The 23,914-nt window shown below is 41.2% G+C and overlaps 1 protein-coding gene across 1 annotated transcript in view; it reads right to left on the bottom strand.

Moving 5' to 3' along the window:
• Positions 1–23,914, bottom strand: part of SPTLC3 (serine palmitoyltransferase long chain base subunit 3) — a 164,599-nt gene that overhangs the window by 9,551 nt on the left and 131,134 nt on the right. The window contains exon 10 of the mRNA XM_023217963.1: positions 1,069–1,204. Coding sequence (XP_023073731.1) covers positions 1,069–1,204 — 136 coding nt within the window. The remainder of the gene's footprint in view (positions 1–1,068; positions 1,205–23,914) is intronic.

Below are 23,914 nucleotides of genomic sequence, written 5' to 3' on the forward strand. Positions count from 1 at the left end.
TTAACTTCCTTTTTTTTTGAGACAGGGTCTCATTCTATCACCCAGTCACCTAGGCTGGAGTGCAGTGGCACAATCTCAGCTCACTGCAACCTCTGCCTCCTGGGGTCAAGTGATCCTCCTGCCTCAGCCTCGCTAGTAGCTAGGACTACAGGCATGCACCACCATGTCCACCTAATTTTTGTATTTTTAGTAGAGACAGGGTTTCACCATGTTGGCCAGGCTGGTCTCGAACCCCTGACCTCAGGTGATCCACCTGCCTCAGCCTCCCAAAGCGCTGGGATTACAAACATGAGCCAATGTGCTCTGCCAGTTAACTTCCTCTTAACAACATGTAATTAGTCTAATTACATTAGTCCCTAGTAGGTTGGAGAAGGACTCATGTATAAAATTGTCCCTGCCAAACTGACAAAAAGTCATGTTCTCCTCTTTATCCAGTTGTTGCTAATGCTCAGTTTCAAAGTTGCAATCAAGGAAACAACCCCCAAATAGGTTCACAGTAAGGGCATGAGAAACTGAGCATGAGCTTCAATGTGAGCCTCAGTTTGGGTTTTTGCATCTTAGTTTTACTGCTGTTTGACTTGTGTGGCTTGGGGCAGGTTGCTTAACTGCTCTCAGCCTCAGCTTCCCCATGCTTGAAGTGAGAATGTCCTCTTCTGAGGATGGCCACAGAGTTCAGTGGGAGAAAGCACAGAGCCTGATCACATTGTTTTGATGGTAATATGGGGAGAGATGATCTTCAGAAGTTCTCCCTGAGAACGGTCTTGGGTCAGAAGGAGGCTCAGGATCGTGCTTAATTTACAGGTGAGGCTGAGGGAGATAAGTGATTTCCCTAATTTCACAGGACTTGAATTTAGGGAGAGAGCTCAATCTTAGCAACTGGTTCCCTTTCTATAAGACCTGTGGGAAAGGTCTAGCTGATAGGCTGGCAGGTGGCTTCTGAGCAGCTGTATGAGTGAATTCTGAACTCAATCGCCCCATTCCAAATGCATAATCTAACGCCTGTGCCAAAAAGCCATCTTAGGTCACCTTGGGGTTTAGGTGTGATTATGAGATGCCTTGGATACTTACGCTACTTTACCAGGCATGTAAAGAAGCAGAGGAACAACAGAAGCATTCTCATTGCCATAGATAATGAATCCCATTTCCTGCAGTCTTTGTCTGAAGTATCTTGTGTTTTTTGCAAGTTGCCGTACTCTCTGCATCCCTGAAAAGAGACAGGTGTGAAATCCGTCAATTCCCACTAGAAAGAGGGAAGTAAAGTTCAGGTCAACTTGGCAAGCATCTCTAAGTCTTTCTGCAGGCCAGCAGCACTAGCTGGGAGGAGGAAGTAGGGAAGGGAGATCTCTCCTGGGGAGTAGGTGTGGGCACTGATGCCCAGGTACTGCACTGAACCTGGAAGGCAGGAAGAGAGGTAGATGATGCTACGAGGTGCTGCAAGCAACTGAAGCCAGGCTACGCTAGAAGGCCAGTGGGAGGCAGGGGAGGTACCTATTTTTTATAGACTCTGTGCGAAGTACCTTAAAAACATCAACACGAGAGAAAGGAGTGTGATTAGAAGTAATATAACCACTTCCCCCCACCCCCTACGCTTCATAGCAGATATTGGTAGATGCTTTTTAGCTAAGCTGAATTGGCTCATTAAATTGTCCCTCATTTAAATCTCTAACCAAAGGGTCCTTCATCCAATCTGAATTTGTAGGGATAGCACAATCATAGACAAAGATAAGTCCTGCTGAGATCAGGGCTGTTCTTTGAGGCATTTGGTGGTAGACTGATAGAAGGGAGGAAAGAGGGGGACCCCTGCTTTCCCAAGCCAGAAAAAAGGACAACATTAACCCAAAACAGAAGGACAAGCAAAGTACATACAGGGATCCATGTCAAGGGTTTTGGTGCTTCAGCTCTATGTCTTATATCCTGTGTGCTAAGTGTGTGTCCCAGTGCAGTGTTCACACACGTGAAATGTCAAAGTGATGAAAGAGCAGAAAGTCCCATCCCAAAGATGCCTGTCTACTCGGGTCCTTCTTCAAAATAGGTGGGTAAGTAAGCCAGCCAAAGCTAGATAGTGTTTGCTTAATAAGAATGAATAGGATTAAACACTGAAGTCCCCTAGAAATCAGCTCAAAGTTTGCATTTGATGCAGGATTGCTGCTGGGCAGGAATGTGCCACTACAGTCTTATATCTTACTGGTTGTCTTTAGTGGACCTCCATTCTGAGTGGTGAGATGTTCAGACGAACTGGTCAGAGATTCTGCTCTAGAGGTTATACAATGTTTTGAACATCACTCATGGGTATTTGTAACTCTTCAGATGGAAATAGGGTAAACATTTCAGTAAACATGTCAATCACAGTCATCTGGTCTCTTCTTAGAGAATGGCCCCAGATTGTGCCTTGACAAAGGATTAAGCAGTGGGCATCTTGTACTCAGCATCCTCCTCCAGAGAACCATACTATTTGAGTAGGGTTGGCCCTGACTTTCCTCTTTTCTACAAGGTAGTATGAGGGCCAGTCTTGATCAGTTGGAATACTTCATCCCTCTGATTATTGGTTTGATGATGGAGCACTACTAGGGACTATTTGAGTCTTTCTTTTAGATTGACTGAGGAAGAAGTGTAAGCATCAAATAACTATAAAGCTGCATCTTTGTCCTCACCTGGAGGAAGCCTGCTTGAGAATGATATTGACTCACATAGAAGTCACTGTGCAGGACACTGAGAGTCCTGATGGCATCATCTGAACCTTTGGGTCTAGCTGTGCCTAAGCCAGACCAGTTTTTTGGACTTCCCTGCTGTGTGAGCCAATACATTTTCTCTTCTGCCTCCTATAACCAAATGTGTCCTGAATAATTCAGGTGGTGGCTACTAATTGGATCAAGTAGCCTCCAAAGGACAATAATAATATCAACAACAACAATAATTATAGCTCACCCATATGTGATGTCACCATTGTTATAAGCTCTTGACATTTATTGATTTAGTCGTCACAGCAACCAAATTGGTGTAAGAACTGTAATCCTATGTTATACACAAGGAGAAGCCAAGTAACTTACACAAATTTACATAGTCAGTAGGTGACCAAGCCAGAATTGGATTCTAGAATAGATTCTAGAATCCGTGTTGTTAGTCCCTCCACTATAATGCTCTGCCCGGGTAAGGGATGGTGGTCATTGGTTCTTCTAAAGATCAATAAAACTCTCATTTCTGCCAGCTGTTTGTATTATGATTTATATATATATATTTATATTAAAAAATATAAATATATATATATTTTTAAGTAGTGGTAGTTGAGAGTTGAAGGCTGAGCAAGTGCTTGATGGACTCATGTTGTGAGTGGTTGGATAAGGTATCGCTAGCATAGGATATCACTAGGTTGGAGTCTAGGGCCCCCTTCACTTTAGGTAGAGGTCCTGAAGGGCTGTGTCCAAGGAGCGAGGGTGAACCAGGTGTAGACAAGCTCCCAAAGGCACTTTCTTTACCCAGACATCTAACATTTTTTCACTAGACTCTATCACTCCCAAAATACTTCAAATATTCCTTTAAGTTTTCCTTCACTCATCGGGCCTAAATGGACTTAACTTCTGTGATACCCTAATTGTGTTAACGATACAGTATATGCAGAGAAATGGAGATTTACTTGAGTGGAACACAGACCAAGGAGCAAGATGCTAAATGCCCCGATCGTCCATGCTTGTTTTCTGTTACTTTCTTTTTCCCAACTCCAGTTCTCAAGGATGATCCCTCCCCAACTCTGCCAGCTCTCAGCAGGCAGATTGGGATGGAGAGAGCATCCAGCTTATTGTTCTTTCCTAGGGATGCTGACATCTCAGCCCCTCTATCCTGACCACAGACAATGAATGGAGCATGCCCTTGACCCAAAGGCAGTCCACTTGGGTGTTAGCAAGGAAGCCATACATTGGTCTATCATAGGAGCTTTGAAAAAGAGAAAATAAATATAAATTAAACAAACCAGATCTTCTTGCTATTACAGTGTGGATGTGAAAAATCTAGAGAAGATGGTAGTAAAATTTAGTTGGTAGTAAGAGTAGAAATTGAAAGACATAGAAAAAACGCTTATTAGCAGAATCTGTGAGACAGAGTAAACCATTGGTTGGTAGAAGTTGTGGCTACCTATAAAGAAGAGAGGTGGGCAGTTCAAGGTTAGTCAGTAACAATAGGAATAGTAAGATATAAAAACAGAAGAGCTTATAGTCTAGTGAGAGAAACAGACATTAATCAAATAATCACACAAATGGTTGTAAAATTGCAACTCTGATGAGCAGTGTAGAGAAATGTTATGTGGTGTTACGAGAGCTCATAAGAGGAAGACTGGACCAAATCTGAAAAAAATCAATAAACAATGAATGAATAAAGATCCAAAGGATGAGCAAGTATTAACCACACAAAAAGCTAAAGGAGAGTATTCCAGGCCTAGGAAACAGGTGCAATGGTCTTGTGGTTTGTAGAAGAACACAGAAGTTGTGAACAAGGCAAGATGTAGTTGAGGGTGGGACAAGATGAGGCTGGAAAGATGAATGGATTGTCTAAAAAAAGAAAAAATGAGGTGAGACTATAGGGATTGAAGAATCCCACACTTGATGATTGGAAGGAGTAGGAATAAGATGAATTTGAAAGGGAGACAAAATAGCAGCAACCAGAGAGGGAGAAAACAAAGCCGGACATAGAATAGTGTTCCTTGGTTTTATCAACATGACAACTCATTGACAACCTTTACTTTGGAGTCCCTGGATGGAACTTTGATTTTAAAGAAAGAAACAAGTAGTTCCAAGTATGGTTTCTTAGTTCATATTCCTTTCAAAATCCCCAATTCTAAATTTGCAATGTGAATACAGGTAAGAAATCCAGAGATGCGTAGAAACATCTGTGTGTCTATATATATATATATATATATATATATATATGCTTAGACACAGTCTCTTTTGTGCTAAAAAAAAAAAGGAATTTTATAACATGCTGGTGTGTCCCTTGGAAACTTGTATGTTTACAGAGCTCATTGGAAGTGCAGGATTAGAAATTAAGAAGGAGAATATTTGCCTTACTTAAGAAAAATCACCCATACATTGAAACTGTGTTTAGAAAGTTAAGAACATGTGGAGTAGGGGGAGATTGTGGACAGAAGGAAAGGAAAAGAGAGCTATGGTAAGGATTGTTTTAAAGGTGATTGAAATCAAGGCACAGAGATACATCTCAGCCACCAAAATATATTCCATATGGCCTGTCCCCTTGTGCGTTCAGCACTTTTGTGGCTCATTAGCTACACAATGAACAGATGACTTAATCAGCCTGGGCCTGATGATTCCTACATGTTGCCCCTTGAAGACTAGAAGGATTTCCTGGCCTGGAAGTGCCTGAGTGGCTTCAATTGCTTTTCCCAATGGCATTATCTTTGCACTTGCCTATAATGATTCATCTATCATTGGCTGCCTAGCTACTTAATTGGCCCCGGCTGTCCCTACTTCCTTGATTAACCCAAGAAACTGGATCATCAGCTAATGTCACCATTTCACTGCTTCCAGATCCTTCAGAGACTTTACCGAACAGATGATGTCCAGGGGTATCTGATGCCTAAGAACTAAATGTTTTATTCTTCCCTATCTTTCCTATCTTTGAACCATTTAGCACAGCATGGCTGACAAGCCATTATGACACACTTTGTGGTTGCCACACTTTCTCATATAGGTCACTACAAATGCCTTTGAGGTCTTTTGTGTTTGCCAAGATACAGCTCCTTTCAATTACTGTATTGTTCATTCTTCAAAATTGGAAACATTCTCATACTCTTGGAAGGCCTAGGGACAGAGGTGGAATTTGTACATATAAAACACTACTCATCTAAACAGGATGCAAATGATTTTATTAATTACATTGGGCTTTGAGATTCTTGCTTGAAGAGTGATTTGCAAAAGTAGAAGCAATATTTGGTGCATGTTCTTTTGTACAGGGACAGGCCATGTGAGGATGGCAAATGGAGGCTTTGGAGATTGGGCACTGTGGCCACATCCCCTTCAAGACACTCAGAGTCTCCAATCAAGTAGTTTCTGATCCTTCTTCTACATATTACACAGAAGACAGGGAAAGTCCCTACTCACATAAATAAGTGAATGAAAAAATCTCTTATGTAGCCTTCTGCAGAGTTTCCATAAGTATTTGTCGTATTTTGGATTCTCTGAGGAGGCTGTTGAGTGGAAAAGGAATAGGCTTTGGAGTTAAGTGGAATGGGAATCAAACTCCACCTGGACAGCATCAAATCTAAAAATCTCAGTTTTAGCTGTAAATTAGAGATAAACTTATCTTACAGGAAAATTGGGAGAAATCAAGAAGTTAATGTAGGAAAAGTGCTTAGTACTGTATCTGGCATTTGGTAGGTCCTTGAAAGGGGAATTGCCATTTTCTGCTGGAAAATAGTTCTCTGCAGCCTCAGTGCCACCTCACAGTCATCTGGAGAGCTTGGCAAACCTTATGTCCAGGCTGCACCCCAGACCCATTAAATCAGGATCTCTGGGGATGGGACCTGGCATGAGTTTTGGATTTAACAAGGCTCAGCCAAGCAGACTGGGATGTCTCAGAAATAGCTGCCATTTCTGGTCCACCTCTAGGGCTGTGCATGGCCTTTTCTGGGTATCTGAATGCAGCCTGGCTGAGCTATGCTCCTACACTGGATGTGACAAATAAAAATGGGCATATGTGGTAGCCTCTTGTTTGGCATGATTACTTCCCAGCAGTTCCTGAGTGCTCAGTTTCCTGAGATACCTTTTTGTGGGGGTGACTTGCTCTCCTGACGGCTACGTGCTCTGAAGCTTTCACTCATCTTAAGATCAGCCTCCCTGTCAACCCCACCCCTCTCATGAGGGTGGTTAAATCAAGGGTGAACCTACCCTGGCTGATGACCTGTCTGTTCCTGTTCTATCTCCTCTGATTTCTGTCTTTGCTGGCTTTGAGAGATAGGCTAGGTTAACAGAGGCCACAAATACTTTAACCTCCCCTCCGATGCTGTTAAAACAAAACCAGCTGGGTCAGGGGAAGAAAAACAAATAAAACACAAAGCCTCTTACTACAAAGCTTTGCAGTCCCCTAATAAAAACAATGGTCAGTGGCATTTCCAAAAATATGTTTAGGACAACTCAGTCTCCCAGAGGCCCAGAAAGAATTACAGATGGTGGAAACTACCAGAATGACCTGTCTTAAAGAAGGAAAATTTCTTCTCTGTCGAACCATTGGCATGCAAAAAAAGAGAAAGGCACTTCCCCCATAATCCTAAGCAAAAGAGATGGGCTTGACGAGTTTGTGAGCCAATACCATTGTCACGGTCTATTTTCTGCAGGTTTTGCAATCTCATTTTCTAACAGGAAACATGAATATGCCCGGATACCAGGGGATGACTTATTTTATTATTTCCCAGGCTTGAAAATATATGTTCAGAAATACACCCAGCTCAATCCCTCCTTAAATTACTCAGCACACGACCACTGTCCAGAATACAGACTGCGTGATCTCAAACATGCTCCTAGGCAGTATTGCTTGGAAAATGAGGTCTTTGTCTTTAGAGATGGGAAGTCACGTTCCATAAAACATTTCTCACATTTTAAGAAGTTGATATTTCTGAAAAATTAACCCAGGGAAAATCAAATTGATATTAAAGAACGCCTGCAGTGGTCTAAGAATGCCTCATTTCCCCTGCCCCTCCCTGCTTCTCTATCTGCCAGTTTACGCTGGTTTTTTCCCCTGGCTTGGCGAGGGGGCAGAGGGTGACGGGGAGAGACCTTGGAGTAAAGTTTCAACGTGGCAGCAGGAAGCCAGCGTCTGTTATTTTAAGCACTGGACACCAGACAGGACATTTTGTTTCCAACACACTCAGGGGCAGAGAGATCTCAGTAAAGATCAAGAGGCTACAGAGCAGCAAGAATCATAAGAATCACATTAGCACTGACAAGCTTCCCAGTGGGGTGGAGAAAAGAGCATTTGGAGTGGTTTACTAAGAGGAATGCACATTTTTATCAGGCACTGAAGCTCTCCCTTTTGATGTTGGGATTCCAGGTCTATGGCATGTTTTATAGTCACATACACATGTTCCAAGGACTCTCCAGGTTTTTCAGTCCTGCCCCTGTGGAATGCATGCAGGAGCAGGCTGGACATCAAGGGTGGGCAGCCATCTGCATGGCCTGATTTCGAGGGCCCTGGAAAGACACCCTGCCTCCACCTCCCACCAGCTGCTCACATACACTGTTAGTTATTTAATCCTCAAGCAAGGATGAGAACAGACATTTCTTGTGCACCTACTGTGAGCCAGGAACTGGCTTTTTGGGCTCACTTCACAGATGAGGAAACTGAGGCCTGATGATCAGGAATGCGTTACCCAGCTGACCTGGAAATTGGCAGTGCCTAGGAGACTATCAAAGGTGGTTCTTTGGAAAAACTGGTAAACTCACTCATGATGAGGCATGAATTCCATCATTCACGGAGTCACACTTCACAAATGAAAAGTACTCACTATGTACAAGAGCCAGGCCAGCTGCTGAGGTGGGAATAGAAGATGAAAAATTTCTGACACTGTTTGGAACAAATGATCTAACAGGAGACAAGGCAGATATCAAATAACATACAACCAAAAATAGGTGCCATGAGACAGATGTAGACATTTGCATAGTATTATTGCTTCCTGAATACTTATAAAATGAATGATAAGATATAATATTACTTTGCATTTAAATAGAGAGTAATATTTAGCAAGTCATTAATTATGTAATTTTGCACATTAAATGAGGTAATATGGGAAGCTGAGGGCCTTCTGGGAACCCTTGTAAATCAGTGATTTTTTTTTTTTAATTTTAATTTTAGGTTTCAGGGTACCTGTGAAGGTTTGTTACATAGGTAAACACATGTCGCGGAGATTTGTTGTACATATTATCTTGTCATCCAGGTATTAAGCCCAGTACAATAGTTCTCTCTTCTGCTCCTTTCCCTCCTCCCATCCTCCTCCCTCAAGTAGACCCTAATGTCTGTTGTTTCCTTCTTTGTGTTCATAAGTTCTCATCATTTAGCTCCCACTTATAAGAACATGTGGCATTTGGCTTTCTGTTCCTGTGTTAGTTTGCTAAGGATAATAGCCTCCAGCTCCATCCATGTTCCTACAAAAGACATGATCTTGTTCTTTCTTATGGCTGCATACTATTCCGTGGTGTATATGTACCACCTTTTCTTTATCCAGTCTGTCATTGATAAGGATTTAAGCTGATTTCATGTCTTTGCTACTGTGAATAGTGCTGCAAGGAACATTCACATGCATGTGGCTTTATGGTACAACTATTTATATTTGTCTGGGTATATACCCAGTATTGTGATTGCTGGGTCAAATGGTAGTTCTGCTTTTAGCTCTTTGAGGAATCACCATACTGCTTTCCACAATGGTTGAACTAATTTGCACTCCCACCAACAGTGTATAAGTGTTCCCTTTTCTCTGCAACCTCACCAGAATCTGTTTTTTCACTTTTTGATAATAGCCATTCTGACGGCTCTTATCATCAGATAAGATGCCATCTTATCTGATGTGGTGTGAGAAGATATCTCACTGTGGTTTTGATTTGCATTTCTCTAATGATCCCTGATATTGAGGATTTTTTCGTATGCTTGTTAGCTGCATATATGCCTTCTTTTGAGAAGTGTCTATTTATGTCCTTTGCCCACTTTTTAATGGGGCTGTTTTTCTCTTGTAAATTTGTTTAAGTTCCTTATAGACGCTGGATATTAGACCTTGTCAGATGCATAGTTTGCAAACATTTTCTCCTATTCTGTAGGTTGTCTGTTTATGCTGTTGATAGTTTCTTTTGCTGTGTGTAAGCTCTTAAGTATAATTATATCCCACTTGTCAATTTCTGCTTTTGTTGCAACTACTTTTGGCATCTTTTTCATGAAATCTTTGCTCGTTCCTATGTCCAGGATGGTATTGCCTAGGCTGTCTTCCAGGGTTTTTATAGTTTTGGGTTTTACATTTAAGTCTTTAATCCATCTTGAGTTGACTTTTGTGTATAGTGGAAGAAAGATGTCCAGCTTCAAATCTTCTGCATATGGCTAGCCAGTATTTAGGTATTATTTAGGTTGATTCCATGTCTTTGCTGTTGTGAATAGCGCTGCAAGAAACATTCACATGCAAGTGACTTTATGGCAGAATTATTTATATTGTCCCTATTTAATAAATGATGCTAAGTCATTTCCCTATTACTTGTTTTTGTCAAGTTTGTTGAAAGTTAGATGGTTGTATATGTGCAGTCTTATTTCTGAGCACTCTATTCTGTTCCATTGGTCTATGTGCCTGTTTTCTTATCAGTATCATGCTGTTTTGGTTACTGTAGCCTTGTAGTATAGTTTGAAGTTGGGTAACATGATGCCTCCAGCTTTGTTCTTTTTGCTTAGGATTGTCTTGGCTATTTGGGCTCTTTTTTGGTTCCATATGAATTGTAAAATCTTTTTTTTTTCTAGTTTTGTAAAGAATGTCATTGGTAGTTTGATAGGAATAGAACTGAATCTGTAAATTGCTGTGGGCAGTATAGCCATTTCAATGATGCTGATTCTTCCTATCCATGAACATGGAATGTTTTTCCATTCGTTTGTGTCTTCTCTGGTTTCTTTGAGCAGTGTTTTGTAATTTTCATTGTAGAGGTCTTTCACCTCCCTGGTTAGCTCTATTCTAAGGTATTTTATTCTTTTTGTGGCAATTGTGAATGGGATTCTTTTCTAATTTGGCTCTCAGTTTTGCTGTTGTTGGTGTGTAGAAATGCTAATGATTTTAGTACATTGATTTTGTTTCCTGCAACTTTGCTGAAGTCGTTTATCAGCTGGAGGAGCTTTGGGGCCAGTACTATGGGGTTTTCTAGATACAGAATCATGCTGTCTGCAGAGATAGTTTGACTTCCTCTCTTCCTATTTGGATGCCCTTTTTTTCTTTCTCTGGCCTCAAAATCAGTGATTCTTAACCAGAGAAACACACCAGAGTCTTCTAGAATTTTTTTTTTCAAGAATACACATAGTAGGCTGTGTGCGGTGGCTCACGCCTGTAATCCCCGCACTTTGGGAGGCCGAGGCAGGCGGATGGATCATGAGGTCAGGAGATCAAGACCATCCTGGCTAACACGGTGAAACCCCGTCTCCACTAAAAATACAAAAAAATTAGCTGGGCCTGGTGGCAGGTGCCTTTAGTCCCAGCTACTCGGGAAGCTGAGGAAGGAGAATGGCATGAACCCGGGGGGCAGAACTTGCAGTGAGCCGAGATCATGTCACTGCACTCCAGCTTGGGCAACAGAGCCAGACTCTGTCTCAAAAAAATATATATATATATATATACACACACACATAGTAGGCCTCCCTCTGCAGACATTCTTCTCCAGAAGGACTAGGTTGGACCTTTCAGGAAAATTCACTAGGTAACTGTGGTGTGTACCCCCAGTTAAGAACCACTGCTGAAAGTCACAAATTATATTGTGTTTGTTGATTCTCTAAAAATCATGATTGATGATAACTGAAGACACCAGAAAATAATTCAGCCTCAAGAAATTTTTGTGCTTAGTCAATGGATTTGTGCATCAGGTTCCATCTGCCTCTATATCTATAGAGATGAGCAAGTCACTCATCAGCTCTAAGCCTCAATTTACTGATCTGTTAAATGGGAATGATAGTAATGCTACTGCATCTATTTCCCAGGACTTTTGGGAGGATGATTGATTCAGCATCTGCTTACTTAGTACCTATTATTTGTAAGTGGCTGTTGTGTTCAGTGGAAGATTAAAATATCAGTGTGTCCACTATTTTCAAGGGGCTCATAAACTAGAAAAATTAATCATAACAGAAGATAGAAAATCAAGTGCCCAATGAAAGAAGTGCTCTGTGAGTTTGAAGGAGACCTAGAGATGGTAACTTAACATCTTGTGGACACATGTTTGGGGATGCAGAGGAGAGGGATGAGTACTTGCCTAGAATGTTTGGGTTCCAGTCATGGGAAAGATCAGTAGAGTTAGATCATCATAAGCTAAAAATGCCATCTTGAGAGTCACTGTTTTTTGATGGGTATTAGAGAGCCTGGAAGCATTATAAGTGAACATGACATGTTCTGAGGGAGGTTAGGAAGACAAAGCTCATAGTGTATAGTGCATGGATCAGGATGAGGGAAAAACTGGAGGTAGCAAGACTAGTCAGGAAGCCAAGGTGGCAGCAAATGTCTGAAATGGGCGAGGAGCTATGTCGATAACTGTTCCAATTTGTGGCAAGAAGACAAAGGAGTTGACAAAAGACAGATACTAGGTTGAATGATTGGGTTAATATGGTTCCTTGAAAGGGCTCTGAGACACCATGCAAATGAAGGTGGCCACCAAGAAGCCCCATCCAAGGCAGGTGCCTGAAGAATTAAAACCTTGTGGTTTCCAGAGCTTTGCTAGGATAGGATGCACTGAACAGGCCTCGGGGAGGAGGGTATGGGGAAAAATTGATGGGGAAGCCCCCCAACTTTTGCCTTGTGCCCAGGACAAAGCTCAGCCAAGCACTCCAACAGTATGAAGCCAATTTCCTGGGCTCAAAATAAACTCTACCATCTTGGGCAAGGTACTTCCTCTTTCTGAGACCTGTATTCTTCATTTGTAAAATGGGAATCATGACAAGGATAATAATAATATTGTCCACTTCATACTGCTATGAGGAGTACATATTAAATAGGGTGTCTGACTTGAGTGCTATAGAATATATATATACACACACACACATATATATATTTTCATACACACTTATTTGAAAAATTCTATAGTTCACAAATACTGAAAACTAGTAATTTGAACCAAAGATTGGACCGACTGACTTGGATTTACTCTCTAAAACTGGGTCCCTCTGGTCAACGTAACTGACCTGCAGCACCTACAGCCAACCTGGTCATCCCTGTGCCCTTCTTGGTCTTTTTGGTGCCCAAGACATGTCCTCCATATATTCCTATTTTTAAGAATTATATGTTTATCAGAATAATTTTCATTCTCAGTGCTCAAGTTGAAGCAGATGATCATAGAGAATTTAACTACATAAAGTCCTTCTATTTTACAAAGGGCACAAAACTTTAGAGATGTTCACCAGTAATTAAGTTCTAATTAAGAGAGTCCTGATTAGGTCTTAGCTATAGGCGAACATCTCTGATGCTTTGAAAGAGATTCAAAGAGAGAGAGAGGAGGGGGATTTGATGTGAGGGAGACTCTCCGTTGCTGACTTTGAGGATGGAGGGGCCCTCATGGGATACAAACAGCCTCCAGGAGCTGAGAGTGTTCCCACTGACAGCCAGAGAGGAAACGGGACCTCAGTCCTACAACACAGCTACTGGATTCTGTCACAGCCATGTGAGCTTGGAGGAGGTGCCTGAGCTCCAGATAAGAAAGCAGCTGCTGACACCTTTATTTCAGCATTATGAGAACCTGAGCAGACAGTACACTGTGCCCAGACTCCTGACCCAAGGGAACTGATCTATTCAATGGTCATTAAGTTTGTGGTAATTTGTAATGCAGAAATAGAAAGTGAATACAATTTCTCTAGCCCAGACCCATACGCTGGGATTCCTCAGGCACAAATCCACCTGCCTAATCCTCCCCAGCTGTAGGAAGGAAAAACAAAGGCCAGTGTGGAATACCAGCTCCCCTTCACCCTGGAAGATGCTACAGATGGAATAATGTTCTTTCCTTTCCCAGTTGTACTGAACCAACATGGAATTCCATATGTATTACATCACCACTCCCTCATCTCAGACTCCAGCCACACAGAGGAAGCAAACATGAAGAGGATGCTCCAGTAGGGCTCATGTAAAAGGATATCTTGTTTGTAGGATGGCTGGAAGAAAGTGGCTGCACTATCCTTTGCCCCAGTGCCATCTAAAAGACACACAGATTCTCTTTATGTTCTTTCTAGGGAAATGTTTTAAAAACTCAAATCAACTGCAGAATTTACTGAGCTTTCATAAAAGTCTACCCTTGGCTAACTCTTTGGATAAAGTGAATGAAGGGGCAGAAGTTTCTGGAACAGTTTGCTAGCTATTTCTGCACAACCAGGCAAACTTTCCCTCTTAACTAGAGTTCAGTTCGTTGGCTAATTGTGCATTTATTGGACAAACCCAAGTTGTCACACATATAGGTGAGCAGCAACAGGAAGGCAGAGAGGCAACGTCTGTCACCTTGATTGCTAACCCTGACCTTAGGTCCACACACACAAAAAGACCAGGTAGAACTTTTTTGCCCCCCAGCACAGGTGATTAATCATGGACTGAGGCAGGCCCTCAGTTGAAAGCCAGTGGAGCATAGCACCAACATCTGTTTTGTATTAGCTATTGCTGAAATGCCAGGGGCCTGAAACCATTTAGAAAACGCAGCTCTCCATGCCCTCAGCCTCTTTCGGTCTCTCCAGCTGGCAACCAAGTGGCAAATGTATTTAGAAATCAGAAGCTAGCTCCTCTGTCAACAATGCCAAGGGCCTTCAATGCCAGGGTCCTCGGACAGTGCATTTTGGGTGGAATTTTTTGTAGATGCCTCTTGTTTTCATTGAGGGACCTTAGAAAAATGGAGCAACCACCATGTTCTGGCTGAATTGGATGGATAGAAAAAAAGTTGTAGGAAACCAGTTTTGTATTCAGTGAACTCTCTGCCAAGGTAGACACTGAGAAACGTGAGAAGATCTTTTTTAAACCAGGTGTGAATTATCACGGTTTTATCACCCGCATCACAGTCCTTTTCCTTTTTGCTTTTCATTCCCTCTTCCCTAGACAAGAGGCAGAATTTGAGAGAAGAGTAAATCTGCAATAACAGTCACAAGATAAGTTTGAGGATGTGAACGGATAACGTAGCTTGCAGCTCCCAACAGTTTGCACTGAAGACAATCAATGTCTTATAAGAGAAGTTTGTGAATGTATCTCATGTCAAAAATAAACAGTAGGAAAGAGAAAACTCTCCTTTCTTAAGAGCTAATTTCTGTCATCCAGTGTACTCCTTTCTTTCCCCCCTCAATGCCCTAAATCTTCCCCCTTAGTCCCTGTTTTTTTTTTTAAACCTATCAAACTCAAGTGTAAAAATATGTGTGCCCTGTTGCAGGGACCAGAGCAAAGGTTGTAGGTCACAGCTGGAAGGGGCTAGTGCCACTTTCTCCCAGTCCACATTGGGCTAGGGGCAGGGTCAATACCTCACCTGGCAATCTCATGATAAAATTTCACCAATAATCAGAGTAAATGAAATAATTCACACAAAGTGATTTAACAATGAGGCATGGTTGTATTTTCAGTGCACATACATTGTATTTTAAGTGTCACTCTTTTCTCCTTTATCTTTTCTCTGTAGAAGGTAAATAAAAATGATTGAAATTCAAAAATTAATAAAGTTACTTAAAAGACCTTGACATTTTAATAAACTTTTTCTCCTAATAACCGAATAAAAAATAGAAATTTAAGCTTTAGAACTTTTTTTTTAATCCTGTAGATATTCTGTAGAATGAATTATCTGGTGTGAACTTGCCCATCTAGACATAACAGGGCTTTTAAAAGTAGATAAAATGCAAGTGATGTTAATTGGAATCATATTCTAACATTAGCTCAATCCTGATAGGAAGTCTCTAGTTTTATTTCTCTACCTGGGCTCAGAATTCAGTCTCGTGTCTGGTTACCTTAGTTAGTCAAGGGCTGGGTGCTAATGTCATGAACATCAGAGGTTTGATGCCTGTTCAAATTTATTAGCTTCCTTTTTGTCTATGGTCCCAAAAGTACCCAAGGAGAGTTGAGTGAGTGACTGGGGTGGACTCAAACTCATTCAATTCAAAGAATCGGCCTAATCAGTTCATGTTTTTAAATTGCAATTTTTAATTTTCTGATAATGATGCCATTTTCTGTCTCATCACATCCCTTCTTCAAAGAATAAAAAGTCCTTAATGTCTGTATGCTACTATTTCCAAAATGTACATTCTCCCCTCCTCTGGCATGACTTCCAGAGCTACTCCAATTTTATGTCATTTTAAATTCTTCTGAGGAATTATTATCCTCAGGGTCCATTTTCTGCTTCCAGAAAGTACATAGCTTTGGGGAATTGAGCAACAGAATCATAGCAGTGATAACAATACCTGCCATGTGCTAGGAATGAGTTCTGTGAGAAAGAAACTAGAAGTAGTTGTGGTAAAAGCCAGACTAGTAGCCCCGAGAGTCCCTAAAAAAGGAGGAGAGATCCGTCTTCAGTCCTTTAGACTTTATTTTTCTTTTGTTCTTAGCTACTTTTATTCTATTCCAGGTCAAGAGTTTATTTATGAAGAAAATAGGAAAGCATTTGGAAAAAATCAGAAAGTCTGAGGAAAGAATGTCCTGGGTGGAGGTTAAGTACTGTGGCAAAGTCTGGTTCCTATTCACCAAACTCATTTCCTCTCCTAGGCACATAGTTAACTCCATTACCCAGGTTCCTTTGTGGTTAGGCAAAGTCATGTGACTGAGTTACAGCCAATGGAATGTGGGCAGAAATACAATGTGCCTTTCCAGCCATGGCCCTTGAAAATGTCACAGGCACAATCCATCATGCTCCTTACCCCTTTGTCGGCAACTTTGGAAACCATATATTGAAGCTGGAGGAGCTACAAAATGGAAGGAGGCTGGGTTCTTGGAAGAGAACTGTCTTGCCCAACAGAAACATCAATTTTGGACTTTATGTTAGGAAAAAATGAATTTCTATTGTGTTAAGCCATGGTTGTGTTGGCATTTGTCTGTGACAACAAGTAATATACCTTAACTAATACCAACCCCACAAAAAAGGATACTATGAAAAACTTTCAAAGACTCAAAATCCCAATACCCCTTTATCTTCCATTGTCTGTAAAAAGAAACCCAAATTTTTCTGTGGGAGTTTTAGTTTCTCAGCCTCTCATTACTAGTCACCAAGTATGTCACAGAAACATAGTTTCTTGATTGAAAAACGTCCTAAGTGCAAACCATTATTAAGAGGGAGGAGGAGAAGGAGAGAGGATGGAAAATGTCATTTTGGATGCTTAGGAATCACGTTACCCTCCTCTATTTTGGAAATGTACTCAACTTGAACAGAGAGGATTAGCTGTTGCCCAGTGCCTGCTGATTATTGTGTATGAAAAAGTGAAATGCACTTTTGAGTTTCAGATTGTGTCTCTATAGGAAACTTTAAGCGAGGGATTCAACTAACTGCTTGATAATTAAAGGAAAAACTCCAGTTTTCTGCTATTTAAGTAGCATTGGCTTGAATTATGCAGCATGCTCAGCTCACCTCCATATCTGATAGTGTCTAGACAAATTCTCAGTGTATGTTATATAAAACCATGCATTTATCAAAAGAATGGGAAAGAGGCTATAGAGTTTGACCCACCCATGAAGTAGTTATGGACCCATCCATGAACTACTCATGCACCCATCCATGAAGTAGTTATGACTGCAGTATTTGAACTAAACTAATTCTATAAGTAACCTATAAAGAAATAACATTGTAATTGTTTATAAGTGGTGACTAGATCCCAAGGCTTGTCAGAAAATCTGCTTAGTCCCAAGTATAGTAGTCAGTGCCCGTTCACTCACATATTTGATGCTTAAGGTGCAATTAAATAACTAATCACTACCTATTTGGAGGGCTGGGTTAAGAGTGTGTGTGACTAATGTAATAGAAGTAAAAAACTACAAGGGACTGAAGGAAGGAAAAGTAATTTTCTGCCTGGGGCCATCAAGATAGGACTTATAAGGATGACCAGGGGCTCAGGAGATAATGAATGGGTGTAGTGTGTTGTGGGGAGGGATGAGAGCTTTCCAGATAGAGGAAAAGTTGCCTGCGGAATAGTTGAGGAGAAATGGCCAAAGCTGATGCTGAATGGGTCATTTATTCAGCCAACATGTACCACTTCAGTTTGGGGACAGTGTCTCTGCCCTTATGGCATTTGTATTCTCCTGGTAAAAACAGATATTAACCCAGAAAGAAAATGCATATTAAAGGAGGTAATACGTGCTATGAAGAAAAATGATACTGACTGAGGGGGTGGACTGAGTAACTCACAGGAAAGGGGACAATATTTTAGAAAGGATGTTTAGGGAAGGTCTCCCTGGGTTGGTGGCAAGAACTAGAAGGGTCACTCCAGCATGAATCCCCAAGCTGTTCTGAGTCCAGATTTCCTCTGGTCTCAAGTTTTGGCTCTGCACCTGTTCTGGGAGATGAGCTCGAGTAGCAGAAAGCTCAGGGGGACCTGTGCTTGGAGTCAGGAGCCAGGAAGGCCTATGTGGTGAAGGGGCAAATATGAGGGAAGGCTGCAAGTCTCTGGGAAATCAGGGAAGGCCTGGATTGCTTTTAATTTTGTGGAGAGATCCTCTTTGTTCATGAGGATAAGGACAATTTGATCAGCAACAGCTGTTTACTTATCTGTGTTTTTAAATATGATCTGAACTACTTCAACTAACAGAATATATGTTTTCTTTCCCAGGGTATACAAATCAAATTGTCATCTTTAGCCTTTCTGATGTCCTCAGCAGAAACAGGGACTTCACCATGAAGGAACAGAACTCAGTTTTAATTTTAGAATAGGGAACATCATCATAAAACATAACACAATATAGCCAAATATATTATTATATATGATGTATTATAACACCATAATTTAACCACATATGAATGAAAAACCCATCACTTCTGCAGAATGGAGAACCTTCTCCCGGAGGCCAAAACTCAAAGGAAAAGAGGAGCATCCCATTAGCTGAAAGCCTTCATTCCCCAACCCTGCTAAAGGCAGCGTGTAATATGCAAGTAGAATTCTACAGCCAAGGCAACAACTTCCCCACAGATGGAAAGCTTTGAGTACTTCCCAACTCATCCAAGAACTAAAACCTCAGAAAGGTTTATTGTGAGGAGGCCCTCTGCTAGGGAGCGTTTCTATTGAATATTTCTTCCTCAGGTCTTGGTCTGATAGCAATTAGTTTCTAAAGGGTAAAGGAAGCCCAGATTGAGGAGGAACCACTTGTAACCAGCACAGTGGCTGGGGGACTTAGCTCTAATTTGCAGACTTGATTTCCCCATCCTTCTCGTATTGGCTTTCTTAAAAAAGCTCACCAAAACCTGGGTTTCCATCCTATCATAGGCTTGTTAAGCTTTTTCTTAGCTTTTTCTTCCTATGGAAAGTGGAGAATTGAAGTAGTTATCTGGATAATATCTGTTTAATTGATAATATCTAAGATAATTAAAGAAGGATAATAGTAACAGAGTAACTATTTATGACCTTTTTTTGCAGCACTAATCCCTGACTACTACATTGAGAAAACATAAAATTAAAAAGAAAATACTGCATTGTTATTTCATCCTGCCAAATTCCTCTCTCCCTATATATAATATATATAACTTTTATTTATACATTATATAAGTATATAATTTATAACTTTTATTTATATAAATATATATATATAATTTTTACTTATATATATTTTACATACATATATTTTTAGATGGGGTCTCACTTTGTTGCCCAGGCTGGAGTGCAGGGGTTTGATTTCAGCTCACTGCAACTTCTGCCTCCCAGGCTCAAGTGATCCTCCCACCTCTGCCTCCTGAGTAACTGGGACCACAGTTGTGTGCCATCACCTCCATCTAATTTTTTGTATTTTTTGGTAGAGACAGGGTTTTGCCATGTTGCCCAGGCTGATCTCGAATTTCTGAGTTCAGGTGATCCACCTGCATTGGCCTCCCAAAGTGCTGGAACTACAGATGTGAGCCACTGCACCTGGTCAAATTCCTCTATTTCTAAGGATCTTAAATAGCTATTGTTTTCCAAGAAGAACACAAGTCATTATTTCATCTTAATTTTATCTATAGTTTTCTCCTGCCTTTTCTTCCAGACGCATTGTCCCCTCCCCTTCCTTACCACACAGAAACTCCTTCAGTTTAAGGGCAGAGAGGGACATGTGTTACTTTGAAGAAAAATAGAGAATTTCATTTTTCCTAAATTTATCATTTAAGTTTAGGTGTTACTAACAATGATGCAGGTGTATTCTACTGAAATCAGACATTACACATTAGTAATTGAAATTCTGTGTAACTTTTCTCTTATAAGCAAATTTCCATTACTGTTTTCCTTTCTACAGACTTTACTGGCCACTTGATTATAAATGAATCACATTTTCATGCATGTGATACAAACTGTGGTTTTGTGATTCAGTAAGTTGGTGATTATCCCACCAGCCTGGCACTGAGGTAATAGCTGAGAGAGAATTGATTAAATCAGAGACATTATGATTTTTCTTATAGCCATTTTGGTGAAATTAGAAATGAACAAGTCAATGGAGTAACTGGAGTAATCCAAATTTAAGTACTGGCCTGTTCATATAGCTAGAATCGTTCCAACTATTCCTGTCTCTGGTTAAGTGTTGTATTTCAAAAGACTTAATGTTACACAAAAATTTTAAAATATTTAAACATTTAGATCTTTAGATAAGTGGGCCTGTAGATCTAAAAACTACACAGCAGCCAGTAGGCAAAGTAAGTGCTTGATAAGATATATAGTTGCTGTTTCATCCTGACATGAAATTGAAAATATAACAAGAACCTTAATATCTAATGTTCAATAGATGCATCAGGTTAAGCCGATCATCTTTTTTTTCAAAAAAGTGCCGATTTCATTTCAACATCACATCATCAAAATTGTAACGATCATGGGAGGAAGATGAGCCGTCAAATGGAGGGTGATTGTTATAGCACAAGTTAAGTAGATCCCACATAATTACAGGAGAGGCCATTCTTTCTGAGTTAGGAATATGGAATATTTTGTCTTGAGTCATCCTATGATAAATCAACACCTAGCAGTGTTGCCCATTGTGGATTTCCTTTCATCAGATTGATTCTACCTATTGAAGATACACTGAAGAGACAAACCATTTAAGTAATTATTATAAATGCTACCCTATTTATCCCAAGGGATAGCAGTTGTTGGAGAAATGGCAGTATCTCTGTCAGATGTCTACTATCAAGTCAAACAATAAAATGAATGTTGTGACCATGTACTCTTAATGACTTGGCATACTTCAAAAAGTTATGTGAAAGCACAGGCTTAGGGAGTGACTGTTGTGAGGCACATGCATTTCATAAGCAAGACTCTCTTTCCTATTCCTGATGCCAAAGCAGTCATGGGGACTGAAGGACAGGCAAGGTGCTAGTAGTAACTGAGTGGGCAGCATTGATGTTTTGGTTTAAACACAAGTTTAAAGAAGTGGATCCAAACACATTTCATGCTTTTCTCTTTTGGGCTTTTTCTTATTCTTCTGCCTGCTCTTCTTCCTCCTGTTTTTGCTCGGTCCTTTACCTTTGCTTGCATCTGCCAGAATTCCATCCTCTGTTCACTTTACTTCTCCCTCTGCACAGATTTTTTTCTTTTCTGTTATGTAGAAACATGGTGATCAAATTTGAGCCTGCACCAGAATCTCCTGGAGGAATGGTTAAAACAGCTGATTCAGAAATGCTTTGTGGCAGTTCTAACAAGCCTCAGGTGACATTGCTTCTTGTGGTCCAGGGACCACTCTTTGAGAACCACTGCTGTATGATGACTTTGTAGTCACTGTCTCCCTCCTGTCAGGCACTCCCATCATCATGAAACAAGAAATGATGACTGGGGACACGTGGGGGAACTTTCCCCAACATCAGTGACTCTGTAATAAGCAGATAGGTGTAATGAGTAAAACTAGACATGCCTGCAGACAAGAATTATAAGGAAGAAGTTGTCCTTGATGAGCAAGTTGTTTACTCAGATTGCTAATGTTAAGTATTCAGAGATCCAATTCAAGTCTTTTGATGAAAAGATGGCCCTAAACAGATATTTTGTGAGTATCTGCATCATGGCATAACTGGGACTTAACACATTTCTTTCCAATTCAACTGGAAAGTATGTATTGAAGGCCTATGATGTGTCAGGAACTGTGTGGATTATTATATGGTAGATGTACCTGTGCATGGTACATGCACCTGACCGTGACAGCTTAAGCATTTCCTGAGAATGACCCTGTATGGCAGACACACCTGAATGTGTGTTCACAGTTTGAGCGTGGCCAAGCTGGAGATTCATTCCTTACCTATGAGGAACATCTGAGTCCCCAGCTTGTCCAGTGGGATGCTTGTCATACAAGCGATTGAGGCCCTTTGAGTAAAGCTTGAGTAAAGGTTGAATAAAGGTTGCCAGGTGGAGGTTGTTACGGAAAGGATGTTAAGTGAAAATGCTATATGAACTACATGCTTTTTACAAGTGGTGGCAGTTCTCCTGTCCAGCCTACCATCACTGGACCGTCCCTGCATGTAAGTTCCCCTGAATAAACCCCATATCTCATTTGCTGGCTCAGGGTCTCTTCTTTTGCCTCTCAGCTCTGGTGCTACCCCTTATCTTGGCTTATTGCAGCCTCCGCCTCCTGGGCTCAAGCCATTCTCCTGCCTCAGTCTCCAGAGTAGCTGGGATTACAGGTTTGCGCCACCATGCCCAGCTAATTTTTGTATTTTTAGTAGAGACGGGGTTTTGCCCTGTTGACCAGACTGGTTTCAAACTCCTGACCTCAAGTGATCCGCCCACCACAGCCTCCCAAACTGCTAGGATTACAGGTGTGAGCCACCGAGCCCGACCTGATATGGAGATTTAATGGTTTCTATCTACAAGAAATCCACAAGCCATTAGTATCTGATGGGAGGGAAAGAGTGACTACAGGGTCATTATGCAACAGTGTTTCTCAAAGGCTGGTCCCTGGACTAGCAGCAGCACCTGGGGCTTGTTAGAATGTAGCAAGCATTTCAAGCAGAAGTCTCTGAGGGTAGAGGGTCCACAAGCTGTTTTGGAAAGGAAACAACTGAGGGTACTTGTGCAGCGGGAACTATAAAGAGAACAGAGCACAGGATTAGGGCAAATAATTACTGATAGGGAAAGAGGCCTGGCAGAAAAGAAAGGAAGAACAAATAGAAAAAGAAGAGAAAAACCAGAAGAGAAGAGCATCTCTACAACTAAGACAGTCTTTGAAGACTGTTTTCAAAGAGAGAGAATGATGCAGAGATCAAGTTTAATCTGGCAAAGAAGCAGGAGAGTGTGTCTACAGGAGTGGCTTTAGAGGGAGCAGGATCCATGCAGCAAGGAGGCAGAGGACAGGTGGGCGACAGGCTGCAGGGGCTGGAAACGGCATGAGAAAGGTAGAGGGGAAGCCAGCAGAATAGCTCACTCTTTTGAGATCTGTTGCAGTGGATGGGATGAGGCTCACTGGCTACTGGAAAAAGAAGGGGCAAGGGAAGTCTTTTTAGGATGAGAGAAACCAACAAGTCCAAGTCTGTGAAAAGAGGCTAGTATCTTTAGAACGTGCAAAGGGAAAAAATCAAGAGATGGAAACGAGATCAGAGCTGTTGATTTGCTGAGATAAGAGGGATAGTGAGAAGAACTCTTTCAATAAATATCTTTGGAAACCTATACCTGCCAGACACTGTTTTCAGTGTAATAAATAAAAGACAAAGTGCTTGTTCTCCTGGAGTTTACCCTCTAGTGAGGGCAAACAGATAATAAACAGATACATATACAATTTGTCAGGTATTCATAAATGCTATAAGGATTAAAGCGGCTGGGTGCGGTCCTCACGCCTGTAATCCCACTACTTTGGGCAGCCGAGGCAGGCGGACTACTTGAGGTCGGGAGCTCAAGACCAGCCTGGTCAACATGGTGAAACCTCGTCTCTACTAAAAATACAAAAATTAGCTGGGTGTGGCAGCAGGTGCCTGTAGTCCCAGCTACTCAGCAGGCTGGGGCACAGGAGTCACTTGAGCCTGAGAGGTGGAGGTTGCAGTGAGCTGAGATGGCACCACTGCACTCCAGCCTGGGCGACAGAGTGAGACTCCATCTCAAATAAATAAATAAATAAAAAATA

This window comes from Piliocolobus tephrosceles, chromosome 20 (genome assembly GCF_002776525.5).
Source record: "Piliocolobus tephrosceles isolate RC106 chromosome 20, ASM277652v3, whole genome shotgun sequence".
NCBI classification, from domain to species: Eukaryota; Metazoa; Chordata; class Mammalia; order Primates; family Cercopithecidae; genus Piliocolobus; species Piliocolobus tephrosceles.